General features: G+C 44.2%; 2 protein-coding genes across 5 annotated transcripts in view; one reads left to right on the forward strand and one right to left on the reverse strand.

Annotated features, from left to right (window-relative positions):
- Window positions 1–3,101: 3,101 nt before the first annotated feature.
- On the forward strand, window positions 3,102–8,035 carry LOC307117225 (protein-glutamine gamma-glutamyltransferase K-like; the record flags this gene model as incomplete). The annotated part of the gene is made up of 13 exons (XM_079802017.1): window positions 3,102–3,489; window positions 3,613–3,804; window positions 3,916–4,167; window positions 4,288–4,406; window positions 4,964–5,071; window positions 5,168–5,345; window positions 5,430–5,568; window positions 5,643–5,835; window positions 5,910–6,063; window positions 6,144–6,428; window positions 6,546–6,706; window positions 6,790–6,926; window positions 7,888–8,035. 13 exons carry the CDS (start codon window positions 3,102–3,104, stop codon window positions 8,033–8,035), a joined length of 2,454 nt encoding a protein of 817 aa, XP_079658143.1.
- Window positions 8,036–8,278: 243 nt separating this feature from the next.
- gpsm2l (G protein signaling modulator 2, like) overlaps window positions 8,279–18,792 on the reverse strand; it is a 47,388-nt gene continuing 36,874 nt past the window's right edge. For 2 of the 4 annotated variants that reach the window (XM_079803716.1, XM_079803715.1), the window contains exons 13-14: window positions 14,214–14,434; window positions 8,279–9,165 (exon numbers count right to left, since the gene is read on the reverse strand). In XM_079803716.1, coding sequence (XP_079659842.1) covers window positions 14,245–14,434 — 190 coding nt within the window. In that variant the 3' untranslated portion in view covers window positions 8,279–9,165; window positions 14,214–14,244. The remainder of the gene's footprint in view (window positions 9,166–14,213; window positions 14,435–18,792) is intronic. The other 2 variants (XM_079803714.1, XM_079803717.1) reach the window with 1 other exon arrangement.

An 18,792-nucleotide genomic window follows, 5' to 3' on the forward strand; every position in this document is an offset into this window, starting at 1 on the left:
TGCTTCAAATCAATACATCCTGAAAAAAATGCATCACAGTTTCCATAAAAATATTTCTTGAGCATCAAATCATCTTATTAGAATGATTTCTGAAGGATTATGTGAGGAATGATGCTGAAAATTCAGCTTTGATCACAGGAATAACATTTTAAAATATATGAAAATAGGAAATAGAAAAAAATTGAAATAGTAGAAAATAAATAGTTTTTACTGTATTTTTGTTCACACTGAAACTCTATTGATAGTGCATACATTTTTGCGTAAAGTAAAATAACAATGATTTTCTTTAGGCTTTGCTGCTTTAAATTGCTTTCAGTGTGAATGCATCTTCAGGGATTTTATTGCACATTCATATAGAACAAGTATGAGCACAGATCAGTAGTCAGGGAGGAAGGGTCGACTCACGTTTCCTCAAGGCTACGGACGGGGTTTCACGGGGAAAGGAAGGGGCGGGAACACGGCTTATGCCGTCCTCTAATGAGCACCTTTGATCATCCATGCGGCTGCCTTGGGAGCGGCTTAGAAGGTCAAAAAAGCATTGTTTTATAATTAAAACAATAAATAGTACATCATTTAAAAACCGCAAAACCCAAAAAGCACTTTTAGAAAAGATTATTAATTTGCCTGCACCTTTTTTAAATTTAAATTATAAAATTGATTGGATAATACAGTATTCCAGCCTCTCTCTCCAGGCGGTTACCAATATGTTTTTTGAGACATTGCTAATTAAAGTCACCATGACCTCAATAACTGACTAATATGTGTATTTTTAATGGAATATTGCAGTATGTATTATACATTTAGATTTAGATTTATTCATGCATTATTCATTTTAAATTCATGTGCCCTTCATGTGCCAATCAAAATAATTTCCCCTCCCTCTTGCAGCGACATCTCTTTTCTTCTCTGATGACGTGTTTACTGGCAAGATGGCAGGGCAACCTGTCACTCACATGAGATCCACCAATAGCAAACCATCCAATCTATTTCACTCAGATATATACACCGATCAGGCATAACTTTTCTAATATTGTGTTGGTCCCGCTTTTGCTGCCAAAACAACCCTGACCCATCGAGGCATGGACTCCACTAGACCCCTGAAGGTGTAATGTGATATCTGACACCAAGATGTTAGCAGCAGATCCTTTAAGTCCTGTAAGTTGCAAGGTGGGGCCTCCATAGATCGGACTTGTTTGTTCAGCACATCCCACAGATGCTCGATTGGATTGAGATCTGGGGAATTTGGAGGCCAAGTCAACACCTCAAACTCGTTGTTGTGCTCCTCAAACCATTCCTGAACCATTTTTGCTTTGTGGCAGGCACATTATCTGCTGAAAGAGCCACAGCCACCAGGGAATACCGTTTCCATGAAAGGGTGTACATGGTCTGCAACAATGCTTAGGTAGGTGGTACGTGTCAAAGTTACATCCACATGGATGGCAGGACCCAAGGTTTCCCAGCAAAACATTGCCCAAAGCATCACACTGCCTCCGCCGGCTTGTCTTCTTCCCATAGTGCATCCTGGTGCACACGCACCCGGCCATCCACGTGACACAAAAGACATCTTCATGCCGACTTTAAAGGGGTCTTTAAGGTACCTGTGTGTCTAGAGGGGATGAAGTTGGGCTGTTGCTGCTGTGGTTCTCAGCAGGTGGACAGGAGTTTGAACCATTCAACCTGTGCTTTTTGCTCCTGAAGCGATTGATGAAGAAAAGTTTGGAAGATGTCTTGGCTATGGATGTTTTGGACGTTGGTGATTTAGTTTGCTGAGGGGTTGTGGTCTCCTCACAGGCCTGCTCCTGGGTAGATGAAGCATAAAGACTTTATAGACACACTTTTGTTGATATGCAAAATATTAACACTGTGAAATGTTAGTGACAAAACGTATATGCGATGCATGCAAGTCCTAAGGCCCTGTTTACACCTGGTATTAAGATGCGTTTTGGCCAGTCGGATCCCAAGTGGACGAAGCTAAACACAGGTGTAAAAGTTGAGCTTTTGACCACTTCTGACCACTTCCATCTACCCTGATCCCTAGTCTTTAGTTTTGCATATATGATGTTTTGAATGTGTTTAATGTCTCACCGTATTTTTGTCAGAGGTCAGTTTCATGAGCTCCATGTTCTCCATGCTGTGTCTGCGGGTTCCTCTGGATCTTCCATCTACACGAGCAAAAACAAGGATATGATTCTCATTCTTTGCAGATCAGTTGTGCTAAGAGGATCTATTGCTTATACACCCTGATGTCACCTTCCCAATTTACTAATATTGTTGCTGCCAAGCATATTAAAGTTTCACAGTCATTTTAAATGTTTAAAATGTGTTAATGGTTAAAGGTTGAACATATTTAACCAAAATGTACATCTTTTAACCAGTAGATGGCACTATCACCAAACTCCTATCACCAAAACTATGGCCAGTTCTATGACCAATGTCAGCGTCTTAAATGAACAAACCTGCTCCGTCATGAAAATTACAGTAAAAGGACACTGCCTAGTTTAAAAGTTCAGAACAATTAAACTAAGATGTTAATTTGTCCCATTAATTCTCTAAAACAGACCATTAAAATGAACATGCGTGACTCAAGATCTTTTGATCCCTTTCTAAGAGGACAATTGACATTCTTCTTCTATGAGGTGTGGATGGGGTGGAGATCGAGATGAAGTATAAAAATCCCGTGTTCAGTGGCGACGGACATCAGTGCGATCAACGAGCTGGTTAAACTCACTGTTCACCTGCTTCAGTAAATCAAGTTCTCGGTGTAGTTTCTCTTAAACAAGGACTAGGACTAAAACATGTAAGTAATCGACTTTGACATTGTTTGAAAGTTATGATCTGGTCTTATTGTGCACAGATATTGCTATTAGAAAACTAGAATGATCTAGATTTCATAGGATGTTTTTTATCAAGGGTTCTTTAGCAGATTATTATTTCTGAAGTCTTTCTTTTTCTGGTATGATTACATAAGGAAGTTAAAAATATTGCTCTGATAATTTTGAAAACATCCAAATGAATAGATCTAGAAACATCCAAGAGACCTTATTTATGACTTATTAACCATCTAATGACATGCATCTCTTTTTTTGTCCTTTTTGCCCAGCATGCCTTTTGTGTACAACCCATACAAAAACCTCTGCACCGTGGGTCGTTTCCCAGTTGTTAAACTGCAAGCGGACGACTGCAGGAAATCAACATGCTACACACCAGCTTATCCTTATAGTTGCGTTAACCCTTGTGCCAACCCTTGCGCTAAAACTTATGTAAACCCTTGTGCCAACCCTTACTCTGTCCCTTATCATTACCCATATGTCAACCCTTGTGTTAACCCATGTGTCAACCCTTGTGTCAACCCTTGCGTTAACCCTTGTGCTACTCCATACACTAATCCTTGCAACTATGTCTCCCCATGCCATGATTATGAGACTAAAGAAGTTGTCATCAAGGAGTGTTTGGATGATTGCACAGTCAAGCGAGTCTGTGGAAGTGAGGGTAAGAGTTGTAGATCTTTGTCCTGCAATGCATGATGAAAAAGTGAAAATTGTTATTGTAATAACTAAATGAAGGATCTGTTTGATATTTAATGGCTTGTCTTCTGCGGTTTTGTTTTCTCAGAAGCTCTCCTCCGGGTGAGTAAAGTCGATCTTCTCAAGTGCAGGACCGGACAGAATCGTCAGGAGCATCACACACACTGTTTCCCAGATGATCACCTCATCGTCCGCAGAGGACAGTATTTCCATATGTGGGTTGATCTGTGCCGTCCTTTCAATCCCAGCTGTGACAAACTTCACCTGGAGCTGAAACTAGGTTAGTTACTGTATGGCCCGCGCGAGCAAGAGCACACGCAGATACAGTATAGAGGAGGAACTTCCACTTCTACCCTCACTGGAATCTCTTGTTCTTCTGTGTGCTTTACAGGTCATATCTCATCCATCCGGGACGGCACTTTTGTGATCATTCCAATTGTGGAAGAATTCAAGAAAGACTGCTGGGGGGCAAAGATTGTCGAAAAGGGCCAAAACAGAGTCAAACTGTGTGTGCACTCTCTTCCGACTGCTTGTGTTGGACGATACCAACTCAGTGTCGTGACTCACTGTGCAGGAGGAAGATTCACTTCACCATGTGTTCCTGAAAATGACATCTACATGCTGTTCAACCCCTGGTGTAAAGGTACGGGTTTGAGTCGTAAAATAACATACGAAACCTAATTATATGAAGATTAAATTGAATGTGGAGAGAAAGCTTGATTAAGCTTTATGAAGCTTCAAATCCAATTTTCTCTGTTCTCAGACGACTGTGTGTACCTGCATGAAGAGGCGGAGAGAGCTGAGTATGTGCTGAATGACATGGGCAGAATCTACTATGGAACTAAACAGCAGATCGGCTGCAGGACATGGAACTTTGGTCAAGTAAGAGCCAAACTTTCATTCACATATTACTAGTATTTACCACATTTCAGAGACCGCTTGATTTCAATGGGGATGTTGGGAAACCCCAACTGTTTGTAAATCCGTCCTGCAAATTACTTTCAGCGTTTTGGTTTAGCCTTTAAAAGTTACAAAGCAGTTCTCTAAAATGATTATTAAACATTAGCGTAAAATATTTCACAAGGTTTACTACACATCTATTATAAAATGAGATCGCTCTCATAAAGACTTAAAAAAAAGACTTGAAACCTACATAGTACGATTCACGAACCTATGACTCTTTCAATTCTTTAAAAGAACCGATCAAAAGACTTCGGGCTAATTGGTTTGAATCATTTCAGCGAATTCTTCCCTGAATCTGTTAGAGCGGTTGAGCTTTTAATTTCTATCTGTTAGGTTTGTAATGGGATTTAAATCAAAGTAATTATACAATGAAACAGTTTTTAAATTATGTGTGATTAAGTGTAGTTTGTGAGTTGTTTTTTTTGTTTCTGTTGATCATAATATCAAATGTGCTCACTCTACCGTCTGATTCTTAGTTTGAGGAGGGAGTTTTGGCTGCATGCTTATATGTGCTGGAGAAGAGTTGCACCCCTTGCTCAGGATGGAAAAGCCCCATTAACATTTCCAGAGTGTTGTCTGACATGGTGAGTCTTCATTTTCTTCTTAACAACATCCTGAATTTGGTGTTGAATGAAGCTTGAGGCATAAAAACAACATTTTCAATCGTCTCTCTTTAACAGGTTATTGCCAACAAAGACTGTGGTGTGTTGATGGGTAACTGGTCAAACTGCTATGGAGATGGCACTTCTCCTACATCCTGGTGCGGCAGCAGCGCCATCCTGAAGCAGTTCCACAAATGTGGAGGAATACCTGTCAAATATGGACAGAGCTTGGCCTTTGCTGGAGTCACCAACACACGTAAGAGTTCAGGCAGAATGGACAAGTTTGAGAAAGTGATTGTAGATGCGAGGCACTTATTCTTCTTGGGATTCTTTCTCGTAGTGTTGAGGTGTTTGGGCATTCCTGTTCGTCCAGTCTCAAACTTCTGTTCTGCTCATGACACTGATGTTTGTTTGACAAGTGACGTCTATTTGGATGAGAAGTTTCAGCTGATTGATCACATGAACCGTGATTCAATCTGGTAAGTATCATGAACATTTGGGATTCAGTTCCTCTGAATGTGCATGAAGTGAATGTCTTCTTCTCTTTGTGTAGGAACTACCACGTGTGGAATGAGGCCTGGATGTCTCGTTCAGACTTGCCATCTGGTTTTGGAGGTTGGCAGGTGCTTGATTCCACTCCTCAGCTGACCAGCCAGGGCTTCTTCCGCTGCGGCCCCACCTCTGTTGCTGCCATCCGCAGTGGGCAGACCTTCCTGAAGCATGACGTGCCCTTCATTTTTGCAGAAGTGCGTTAATTCCTTCAATTTCGCATTCTGTCAATTACTAATTTACAATGACTAATGATTCCTGCTGTCTCTAGGTGAACAATGATAAAGTTTACTGGCAGAGGAAATGTGATGGGACATTTGGTGTTGTCCACGTTGAGAAGGATGTAGTAGGTCACTGCATCAGCACCAAGGCCGTCGGCTCAGATCAACGTGTGGATATCACAAACCTCTACAAACACCCACTGGGTAAAAACCACATGCATGTCTCTTAAAACATCTGGTTAAGATTCATGGTCTCACCATCTCCTCCTGCTTCCATTAATCAGGTTCGTCTGAGAAGTGCACTGCTTTGGAAACAGCCCTTCGTCATGGCTCCAGGAGATGCACATACCCACTGCCCTGCGCTGAGGATGTGGTCTGTGAAGTCAGCCTGAAGGGTGATGGACCGTGTGTGGGAAAAGATGCCGTGCTTTGCATCAATCTAAAAAACAAATGCAGCTCACCTCGTAGCGTCACCCTCCACAGCCATGCAGCAGCCACGTACTACACTGGAGTCAGGAAGACCTTCCTGAAGAGAGACCAGACATGCATTGAGCTCAAGCCCTCTGAATGTGAGAAATGATCAAGTTTGAGTTGCAATGCATGAGACCACACAGTTACTAGTGTGTAAAGTTAATCTGTTAGTCATTTAAAATAGACACTTGTAATGAAAGCATGAATATTTATAGGCAAACCTATGGAATGGACCCTGAGTTATGACGAGTATAAGGAGCACCTGGTGGATCACGCCCCACTGATGCTCAACCTCTTTGGACACGTCGCTCAGACTAAGCAGATTCTGGCCACCCAGTACAGCTTCAGACTGCGCACTCCAGATCTGGTTATCGCTGTGAGTTAAAGTACTTCACTTATTCTGTTGATCAGTTGAAATATTTTAGTGCTGAATTGTGTCTTGTATGTGCTTCTTCTCAGCCTGTTTGTGATGCTGTCCTGGGTCAAGAAGTGCCAGTGAAAATCACCTTCCAGAATCCACTGCCTTGTGTCCTGAAGAACACAGTATTCCGCTTTACGGGACTTGGACTGAAGCATCCCAGAGTTGTTAACTACGGGTAAGACACGAGAATATTTTTAATTTTCACTGAATTATATAAAGTTGATTGATGAACGCAATGCTCAACACTCATTCTGTGTTGCTTAACAGTTTGTGATCATTTAATTGAGAAAAAAAAGACTATTATAGTTATATTAAATAATATTGTGTTGCTAAAAATCTTAATTTAAAAAAATATGATTTAAAATAATTAAAATATATAAATTATAGTAATAATAGTGTGTTCCTGTAGCTTGTTACTATTAAATCTAAAAAGTATTTTTTTAGAATATAATTTAATATAAATTATAGTCATATAAAATTGTCGCTAGTTTGTGAATATTTAATGTAAAAAAAATAATTATTAAAAAGAATTAAAATATATAAAAAAATATATTAAACAATAATGTGTTGCTATATAGTTAATTATTTAAAATAAAAAAATAATATAAATATAAATGATAGTAAGTAAACGATTAAAATATAAAAATATAAATAATAGTAATATATTATATTTGTGTCGCAATACAGTTTGTGAATATTTAATCTAAAATAATTCACTTATAAATTAAAGTTATATTAAATAATATTGTGTTGCTAAAGATCTTACTTAATCTAAAAAAAATATTTAGAAAATAATTAAATATTAATATATAAATCATAGTAATATAAAATTGCATCGCTACAGTTTGTGAATATTTAATCCAGCAAAAATAATTATTAAAAAATATATTAAATAATAAGGTGTTGCTATATAGATAATTATTTAATCTAAAAAATGAAATTATTTTTAAAACAAAATTGTATAAATATATAAATGACAGTTATATTACATAATAGTATTTTTTTCTACAGTTTATCTTTTTTTTTTTTAAATATAGTAATATTATATTATGTGTCGCAATACAGTTTGTGAATATTTAATCTAACAAAAATGATTGCAATAAAATACTACATTTTCTTTCTTTTTTCTTCCACAGTGACATTGCAGGACATGCCTCCGTGTGCCTGACTGAGAAATTTGTTCCCAAGTGTCACGGCTCACATAAACTTCTGGCCTCATTCGACTGTCCTCAGCTCACTCAGGTGCATGGATTCAGCAACATTGTGGTCAAACAGCACTGTTAAACCAATCCAATAACCAACAGAGAACAAACGTCAAGGCTCCACTGAATAGAAAACTCTCACATTAAATGGAATTCAATTGCATCTGTTAGTTTCACTTTACCTACTATCTGTAAGCATTAAACCTCTCATGTTGCATTTAATCGCGATCTAGGATGGTACGGTCTTCTCATCTTCTCTTTTTAAGTAGTAATTTTGGTGGCATTTATGGGCTTTACCTAGTTTACAAATGTTATACTGAATCATCACTTATAATCAAGTTTAATCATATAATCATAATTGTTTAATGGTGTTGGTTACTCTGTCCTTTGTAGCTTCAGACTCAAATAAAATATTCCCAGCATACTAAACTGTGTCCGTTTGTCATGTATCTATTAAAATGAGGCTTTATTCCTCGTCATTCAAAATAATACATTCTTGACTTATATCCTTTCCAGAACAAGTAATTTTATATTCACATAAATCCAGACTTTTGCAGACTGCTTGTCATCACTGGTTTCTAAAACCTCAAAAACATTGTAATAAAAGATAATATAAAACACATTTCAAGTCAAATAATTAAGAAAACAGAACTGATACTACATGTATATATATATATATATATAAAATGGTCTGACATCTGAATCTACCATCCAGTAACGGCTGATTAAGTCCATCCAGTTATCCAGGCGAATGAAACGCATTCAGTGCATTGTACTGAATCCCTGAGAAAGAGACGGCGGTCTTGGTCCGATTCTGAATAAGCATCTATTCTGCACAAACACATCTGACTCCAGTTGGGATCACGGTTGTAGAGATTAAAAGAACTTTGAGCATCTCCTCATGCAAAAATCTTCATGTTAAGCGAGAAGGGAAATTATCTTGTAGGGTCTGATTTTCAACAAGGCATCAACTCATGAGCACGACTTCAGCGAGGACGCAAGGTCCCGAAACAGTACACTGGCTTCAGAAAGAGCAGGTCAGTCAGGATTGGTCTGAAGGGGTCTTGTGTCTGATGGTAATATGACTCGCTGCTCATCTATCCGTTTGGCCTGGGAGCGAAGGATGAGGCTGAAGAAGTCGTCGTCTGGGACTGTGGGGCCTCTGGTGGGGGGAGGAGGAGGAGCACACCTCTGATCATCCAGTCTGGATCCCTGTGCGAGTCAAAAACAGACACTGAACATACGCCTTCAAAAGGATGTGATATGTAATATTTAAAGAAATGCTTTTTTACATTTTCAACTCTCTTCAGTGTGTAATGTTGATGTTTGAGCATGAAAAAGGTCAAGTCACTCCAAAGTGTTCTCTATGTCAGTTTTCTTCCGGGAACGAACACGCCACAATATTCCTCCTTTAAATAATTAATGCCAAAGGCATGTGCAAAATATCGGCGGTGCCTGGTTGAGTTAGTTAGTAGTGTGTTTAAACCATAGACTGTAAAAAAATATGGATGTATTGTCCGTGACATCACCCATAGGATTCTGGATTAGGATTCTGAAGAACGTCTCGGTTACGTATGTAACCCTCGTTCCCTGAAGGAGGGAACGGAGACGCCACGTCGGAGTACCGACGAATAGGAATCTCGCTCGCGGTGGAGGACTCACAGAGTTTGCTTCTGGAGAATATAAGCGCTGTAGCGCAGCAAGCTGACAAGAAACAGGCCTCTCAGTGCTTCTACCCGTTTGAGGTGAGAACACAGGAGGAGACCGGCTCCACACGTAGGCTATAGAATCTAGCGAACGTGTTGGGTGTCGCCCAGCCCGCAGCTCTACAGATGTCTGACAGCGAGGCGCCACGTGCCAGCGCCCAGGAGGATGCAACACTTCTAGTAGAGTGTGCTCGCACCCTGAGCGGACAGGGCACACCTTGTGCTTGGTAAGCCAAGGTGATGGCATCCACTATCCAGTGGGCCATCCTCTGCTTGGAGACAGCCTTTCCCTTCTGCTGGCCTCCGTGACGGACAAAGAGCTGATCTGAGGTTCTGAAGCTTTGAGTTCTATCCACGTAAACCCGCAGAGCGCGGACGGGACAGAGCAAAGCTAGGGCTGGGTCTGCCTCCTCCGGGGGCAGCGCTTGCAGGTTCACCACCTGGTCCCTGAAGGGAGTGGTAGGAACCTTGGGCACATAGCCAGGCCGGGGTCTCAACACCACGTGGGTATCACCCGGCCCGAACTCTAGGCACGATTCGTCGTCCGAAAATGCCTGCAGGTCCCCTACCCTCTTGATGGAGGCCAATGCAGCCAACAGCAAAGTTTTCATAGACAGAATATTTAGCTCTGCTGACTGCATAGGCTCAGATGGGGCATTCTGAAGTGCTCTGAGCACCAGAGCAAGATCCCAAGAGCGTATGGAGGGAGGGCGAGGAGGATTTAACCGTCTCGCCCCCCTAAGGAACCTGACGACCAGGTCGTGCTTCCCAACCGTCTTACCTTCTACATGGTCGTGATAGGCGGATATTGTAGCAACATAAACCTTGAGGGTGGAGGGCGACAGCCTACGCTCCAACCCCTGTTTCAGGAAGGAAAGCACAGATGCAATCAAACATCTTTGGGGGTCTTCTCGGCGAGAAGAACACCACTCGACGAACAGGTTCCACTTCAAGGCGTAAGCCTGTCTTGTAGACGGTGCTCGTGCCGAAGTGACGGTGTTAACTACCTCTTGGGGTAAGTCACCTAGAACCTCCGCGTCCCGTCCAGGGGCCAGACATGAAGCTTCCACAGGTCTGAACGCGGGTGCCAAAGGGTGCCCCGTCTCTGAGTCAGAAGGTCCTTCCTCAGAGGAATCGGCCAAGGAGGGGCTGTCGCGAGGAGCATAAGTTCTGGGGACCAGGTCCGGTTGGGCCAGTACGGCGCCACCAGCAGGACCTGCTCCTCGTCCTCCCTGACCTTGCACAGTGTCTGTGCAAGTAGGCTCACTGGGGGAAATGCATATTTGCGCAGCCCCTGGGGCCAGCTGTGCGCAAGGGCATCCGTGCAGAGTGTACCCACGGTGAGCGAATAGAACTACTGGCAGTGGGACGTTTCTGGGGAGGCAAACAGGTCGACCTGTGCCACCCCGAATTGTCTCCAAATCAGCTGAACCAACTGGGGGTGGAGTCGCCACTCGCCTAGGAGCGCAGCTCGTGAAAGCTCGTTGGCCACACGGTTGTGCACACCAGGGACATGAATGGCCCGAAGCGACCTCAGACACATCTGACTCCAGAGGAGGAGATGGCGGGCGAGTTGCGACATGCGACGGGAGCGCAGACCACCGTGTCGGTTGATATATGCAACGGACGCGGTGTTGTCCGTGCGGACCAGTACATCTTTGCCCCGTAACCGCGCTTTGAGGCGGCTCAGAGCAAGATGCACTGCTAGAAACTCGAGGCAATTGATATGCCAATGCAGGTGCGGGCCCGTCCAAACCCCTGACACTGCATGCCCGTTGTACGTGGCTCCCCAGCCCATGGCAGAGGACTGACCATGGACTGAAAGACTGGCGGCAGACCGGTGTGATGCTCACCCGGAGAGTGCCGCGTTGCCACGCCCATCTCGGGACTCGGCCGTGTAGCCAATGCTGAAGCGGTCTCATATGAAGCAGGCCGAGCGGTGTTACTGCCGCAGAGGCTGCCATATGCCCCAGGAGCCTCTGAAATTGTATCAGTGGAACCGCCATCCTGCCTTGAAACGTGTTCAGGCAGTTCAGCATCGACTGGACACGCTCCTCTGGGAGGCACGCTGTCCGTTCGACCGAATCCAACTCCATACCAAGAAAAGAGATCCTCTGCACGGGGGCGAGTTTGCTCTTTTCCCAGTTGACCCGAAGACCCAACTGGCTGAGGTGTCTGAGCACCAGGTCCCTGTGTTCGCACAACTGATCCCTGGATGGACTGTGCTAGAATGAGCCAGTCGTCGAGATAGTAGAGGATGCGAACGCCCTCTTCCTCAGGTTACCCCAGCTATTTCACTGAAGTAGACCTCTCCTGTTGCCAGGGAGGGCGCTACAACGAGAAATAGGAAAGGGGACAGCGCACCTAGAGCGCAGAGCGAGCGCTCGGTTGCTGTGACAACCCGCGCTACAGCCTAGCACTCAACGGCACACGGCACGCAGAGAAGCGATAGGTCCATCCGGGTTTCCCCGACGGCAACTCTCGCTGATCTCCGCGGTCTCCCAGAGTGACGAGCAGACCCGCGGCTGTGCTTCTACACACGAGCGGCGGCTGGCCAACAACAACGGGGACTCAAGCTTCCCGGAGAAAGATGAGTGGCGACCGGCGTGCCGACGTGGTCATGTTCTCATTAGAAAACATGACCACCCACGAACACAATCTCAGCATGCGCCCAGACATGTGAAACAGTGTTCGTGGCCGTCAGTGAGGACAGGAAACAACCGCATCCAGAAACACACAGATAGAATGTCATCTTTAAAAAGACGCAAGCTCTATCTGTGTAGCTCTTTTAGGGAAACTGCTCTCCGCGGTGCTGAAGCACACAGGGGAATAGTCGCGGCAACACAGACAGGGAAAATGTGCAGCCTGTCATGCGCGCTCTCTCTCTCTCATAGGAGGCGATCTCTTACCAGCTGTGAAAACGGCTTTTCAGCGCTCTTAACAGCCCACCGAACCAGCTGTGAGAACAGCCTTTTGTTTTTGCTCAAAAAACAAAATAGAAAAAGAAAGAGAGAAATCAACCCCGCTGCAGTGCCGTCACTCCAACACCAAACGAGGAGAGGTCCACCGAAGAGCTTGACTCGTTATAATGTTAAAACACGCTTTGTAGAGAGTGATTTCAGGACAAACCATTCACCACTCGGCTCTGAAGCAAAAGGTTGATTTGATGCAATCACCTGTGTCTCATTTATAACCGCACGGCGTGGCATGAGCACCTGGTGCAATCATTGCATGCCAATGTGCATTGGCTCGTTTAGTTACACTCGAAGTAGATTGGCTCTCGCGAGCGAGATTCCTATTCATCGGTACTCCGACGTGGCGTCGAGAGTGACCGACTGAATGGGAACAGTTTTTAAGCGTAAAGTATGGTCGAGCTGGCCGTTGCCATTTTGGCAGCAAGACACGTCACTCCCAGATAATAGAAAATGGGCAAAGAGGCGGGATGTGGCTGGAGCTGAGGTGACGCTATGACTAACAGACAGCAAATAAACGGCTATCCACCTGTCACTCAAATTGGCCACGGCCTTAATTATGCAGAACTTTAAGGCTTTATATAATGTAAACGAATGAGTTGTAAAACATTTACCCTCCTCACAGTTGTCATGAAGGGCAAAATTAGCCGTATAGACCAAAACCACAATTTGTCCCAGGCTCTGAACATGTTTTCTTCTGCTGTAAAGTTGGCCATTTTAACATGGGGCTCAATGAGATTCTGCTCCCTTCTGGAGCCTGTCTCTAGTGGCCAGTCGATGAATTGCAGTTTAAGTCACTTCCGTATTGGCTTCAAGAGAAACTGCGGGGAGGTTGCCGCTTGATGTACACTCAATGGCTGCAGAATACCCATAATGCACTGTGAGGTTCGAGCTGAATGAATTCCCGCGTCTTGACAGAAGATGGCGCCTGCAGCTGAATTTTCCAAACTGCTGGTCCAATGTGGGTACAGCGTAATATCATACAGGAATAAATTACTTTTAATTGATTATTAAGTTGTTTAATTAAAGGAACACGGCACGTTTTTTTTTTAAATAGGCTCATTTTCGTTGGTCACGTTGGTTATGTTGACGGAAGTTAGCCTATTTTCAGGCGGTGCGTAATATCATTGCGCCGCTGCACCCATGGTACGGAAGCAAAGTTCCTTGTTTAGTTCCCTATTTAGCACTGTTTAGTTCCCTCTATTTGCTAAACCGTCCACATTATTTACTAATTTGTTCCCTCGATTTATAAATTGTGCGCACGATTTAGCCTACTAGTTTTTTCCTGCATGTCACGGGGCTCCGTATTAAACACCAAGTACAAACTATGCAAAAGCAGCAGCCCTTCCGGCACACTCCGACTATATTAGTGGATTAATATAGAGAATAGTGAATGAGGGCATACAGGGCGATTTCAAACACAGCCTGGGAAGAGAGGAACTGCAATATTGGAAATATGTGAAAAAGAATGTGTTCAAGCGTGAAACCTATTCTAGTAGAGCCCAAAAACAAAATCAAGACTTTGTAAAAGGGCATAATGTGGCCTCTTTAATGATGCAGCCTAATAATAAACATCCTCAACCTGGCTCTTAATCAGCATGTCGAAGAAGTCTTCATCTGGTTCTTTGCCATCGGCCGTGGCCATGAGTTTGCTGAGAACATCCTGGCGCTGGTCCAGCCGGAGACCCGGAAGATTGCTCACACTGACCCGCTGCTCGTCCAGCCGACGGCTCTGTGAGCTGGCCAGCAGGTCTAGAAAATGACCAGGTTGTGCCGAGGCATCCGCTTCGGGCGCGGAAGTAGCTGAAGGTTAAAAACAGTACAGTATAGTCCAATTAAATTACAGTACACTGCTTATAGATTTTATTTTTATAGATGAATAATTATTCAGCAAGGACACATTAAACTGATCAAAGGTGACAGTAAAAGCATTTATAATGTTACAACCAGTGTTGGGGAAAGTTACTTTATAAAATGTATGCATTACAATATTGCGTTACTCCCTTAAAAAGTAACTAATTGAGTTACTTTTTAAGAAAAGTAATGCGTTACATTACTTTTTCATTTCTATTGCGTTACTTTTTCTCACCTGGGCTGGGCTTGTTTTTTTGTTTTGTTTTCATTTTTATAACAAAAAAGCAATATTTTTGTGCAAATGTAAAGACCTCTTCATACCAAAATTTAAATAATAAGCATCATGCTGCGTTCACACCAAACGCAAATAGAGCGTCAGGAGCGAGTGATTTCAATGTTAAGTCAATGGAAAGGCGCGTTGATGCGCGTCTGGAGGTCCTGCGGCGCGATAGACGCGTTTCGCGCGACGCAATGGACTCGATTCCACCTCATTCGCACGTCCAATTTCCGCGAATGACGCGAATTTGACGCAAATTGAGCGTCTTGCGCGTTACACGCGAATGGTGCTTTTTGTGCATTGACGCTTTTGAAGCAAATTCGCGTCTGACGCCCGAGTTGAAAAAACTGAACTTTGGCGTCAATTCGCGCGGCATTAACCAATCAGGAGCCTGCTTGCTGCGGTCACGTGGTAAAGTGACGTGATGAAAAACCCTGCATAATTTAAAAATACTACTATTGTGTCACAAAATGTAGTTCCCTTTCAGTCGGTCACGTTCAACGTACGTCGGACGTACCGACGAATTGGGATCACTTCAGAGAGCCCCTATCAGCTTCGAGATATGGAGAACAGGCCAATGAGCGATTGGCGTGCGAGATTTGCATCTCGCGCTCCGCCCCCGCACTGCGGATATAAACAGGAAGCGAGAGCAACACGCAGTTGTCATTCACATCGGAGCCGAACTGGCGGTTAATTCGAAGAACAGACGCAATTCTTCAAAAAAGAATTTGCTTATCAGCAGAGAGAGAAAGGAGGACGTGAGGACGCTAGTGTCGGCAAAACGGCACAGAACTGCGAGACCGCATGCTCACCGCTGCATGCAGCAAAAACTGCTGTTCTCACAGCAACCCAAAACATTTCTGAGTTGGTTCGGTGAGGGCGTTCCATACAGTGAGTGCAGACACAGGCTGCACCTTTTCCCTGTGTTCTGCCGCCCGTTATCCCTGGGTGCTTCAGCACTAAGAGCGTTTCCTCACAAAAGAGTACACGGGTGTGACACTACGTCTTTTTCAAGATGTCATTCCACCCGTGTGTTTCTGGATGCGGTCGTTCCCTATCGCCTGCTGACGGTCATAATCGCTGCATCACGTGTCTGGGCATCCTGCACGCTGAAGCAGTGTTTGCGGATAGTTTGTGTTCCCACTGCGGGAACATGACTATCTCGGCGCTTAGGTCGAGACTCACCCAAGGTTATTATAGTTTTGCATTTTTAAATTAGTTTTTATTTTATTATCGTTTTCAATTTTTCTACAAATTTCAGTTTAGTTTTAGTTTTATAAATTGTTTTACTAGTTTTAGTTTAGTTTTTATTTTGTAAACACATTTCTATTTAGTTTTTATATATTTCGTTCCAGTTTTAGTTATAGTAATTATAGTTTAGCAGAGTAACCAGAACGAAGTGTAAAGACCAAATCAAGATTTTTAATTTCAGCAAAGTTTAATGTTTGCACAGATTAGAGTTTACTCTTATGCAGACATCTTAATAATAATAATAATAATAAAATAATGGAATACAGATTGTTTTATTTAATGCCATGTCAGCATCTAAGGCTATATTCAAAACCTTTTCATGTATAATCTTACTAAATAAGTCCTTAAGTGAAATAACTTGATAAAAGAGCATTCTTGTTTTAACCCAGGACAGTCCAACAAAACATGTTTAACGGAGAGGGGAATCTTACAAAACATGCATAAAGTTGGGTCTTCACCTTTAAGAGTCAAACTATGACCTATACGACAAACAATGGTCTAAGATTGAACAAAGAACCAAATAAATGCAATGTAAAAATCTAAAAGTAAAAATTATAAATTCCAGACGAACTCATTCATATTAAAGATGAAATATTGTTAAACAATTATAAGCCTATTTTAATTTCTTCAGTAGTACAATGTAGGCTAGCTGTGTGACCACAGCTAAAGTCATCTGACTACAGCCAACACAAATTGTTGTGAAGACAGTGTGATTAAATAATGAAGTGTATATGCTGTGTGTGTGTGTGTGTGTCTGTGTGTGTCTGTGTGTGTCTGTGTGTGTCTGTGTGTGTCTGTGTGTGTCTGTGTGTGTCTGTGTGTGTCTGTGTGTGTCTGTGTGTGTCTGTGTGTCCTGGTATTCCCTACTTTGTGGGGAAATGTCTCCACACGGATGATAATATTATTAGTAGCAAATGATTTGTAAAAACAATGATAACACGTTTGAGCCTGTCAATATTATGCTAACATGAAATCTCAAACACACAGTACTTGCTACTATAGTTGCTGTTGCACCTGCGTCTCGTTGCGTATGAAACGGCATTCTAAAAGCAGTGAGCTTAACTTAAAAGAAGTTCAAAATGCATCTCATTACCTTGTGTCATTTCCCATTTCACTGCCACGAATGAATTCTTTGTGAACAGCTGCTTAGGACTAGCGATGTGTTCACTGCACGCGTCGTGTCACAGGACAGCGGTTAATCTCCTCAGATCACTTCATGCGCAGTAGCGCCATATACAGACACTCCCTCAACCGCTACAGGTCAGATTTTCCGACACAGTAAAGATAGCTTATTAAATACGAAAACTAATATTTATTTTTGCTAATTATTATTTTATTTCAGTTCGTTTCTCAGTAAGAGTTGTTAGTTTCGTTTAGTTTTAGTTTTTCATTTATTATGATTTTTTTATTTTATTTCAGTTTATGAATTTTTTTTTTGACCAATAGTTTTAGTCTTAGTTTCAGTTTTCGTTTACGAAAATAACCTTGGACTCACCTACCTTCGGGAAGGCGGAGTCCCCCTACCCATACCTCGATCTAGTGCTATTCCTGCACCGCAGAATAGACCTACTTCGACAGATGGCCGGGATGACCTGAGGATTACGTTCAGGGCAAACCCGCCGAGCAAATCCACGGGCCCCTGATCTCTCACAAGCGTCGCAACCGGTAGAGTTTCTGGGAGAACCCGCTGACCCCTCCCATGGGCGTCCAGCGGTGACTTTCGGGGCTCCAGCGGATGATCAGATGTCGATCGCTGCATCGGAGGGGGAGTTCTAGTCCTCTGGGGATGAAGATTCGGCTGTACTGCCTCCCTCTGGGAGAGTGGCAACGGTCGAGTCGGACCCGGAGTTGACGGCTATGCTTTCCCGGGCCGGCGAAAAGGTCGGGCTTGAGTGGAACCCTCCACCATGTCCCGAGCCTTCTAGGTTGGATGATTGGTTTCTCGGGGTGGGTCGCGCTGGTTCTCAGCGTCCCGTCCCGCCCGGTGCCTTTCTTCCCGGAGGTGCATGAGAAGCTTACTAGGTCGTGGTCGACGCCGTTCAGTGCTCGGAACAGACCAAGTGGCTCCTCCCTCCTCACTACCCTCGATGGCGGACAGGCCAAGGGTTACGTGGGAATCCCACCAGTTGAGCGGGCTGTCGTGATGCAGCTGTGTCCGGCGACCGCTTCCAACTGCCTGTAAGTTCCAAGGCCTGTAAGTTCTCTTCCGGTCTGACCGCGAAGGCTTACAGGTCTTGTGGACAGGCCGCGTCCGCCTTGCATGCCATGTCACTGCTTCAGGTGCATCAAGCCCAGGCACTCATGGACATGCACGAGGGTAGGCCTGACCCAGAGCTCCTCCGGGAGCTCCGGACGGCGACGGACCTCGCCCTACGGGCAACAAAAGTCACCGCCCGTTCCCTTGGTCAGGCGATGTCCACGCTCGTGGTCCAGGAGCGGCATCTCTGGCTCCATCTGGCCGACATGAGGGAGACCGATAAATATCGGTTCCTGGACTCCCCCATCTCCAGGGCCAGGTTGTTCGGCGATGCGGTCGAGAGCTTTGCCCAGCAGTTCTCGGCCGCCTAGAAGCAGACGGAGGCGATTAAACACATCCTGCCCCGGCGGCCCGCTGCTGCCTCCACCCCGCCGCCGGTCGCAGCGCCTCCGGCTGCTCGTCGCCAAGGACATCCACCCGCCGCCGCCTCCGCTCCCGCCAAAGCCCAGCAGCAGCCTCCACCCGGGCGTCGTCGTGGAGCCGGTCGTGGGAAGGACATCCAGCCCGCTCAGGCCGCTGCCA

The sequence above is a fragment of the Gobio gobio genome, assembly GCF_949357685.1.
Source record: "Gobio gobio genome assembly, chromosome: 21".
Taxonomy (NCBI): Eukaryota; Metazoa; Chordata; class Actinopteri; order Cypriniformes; family Gobionidae; genus Gobio; species Gobio gobio.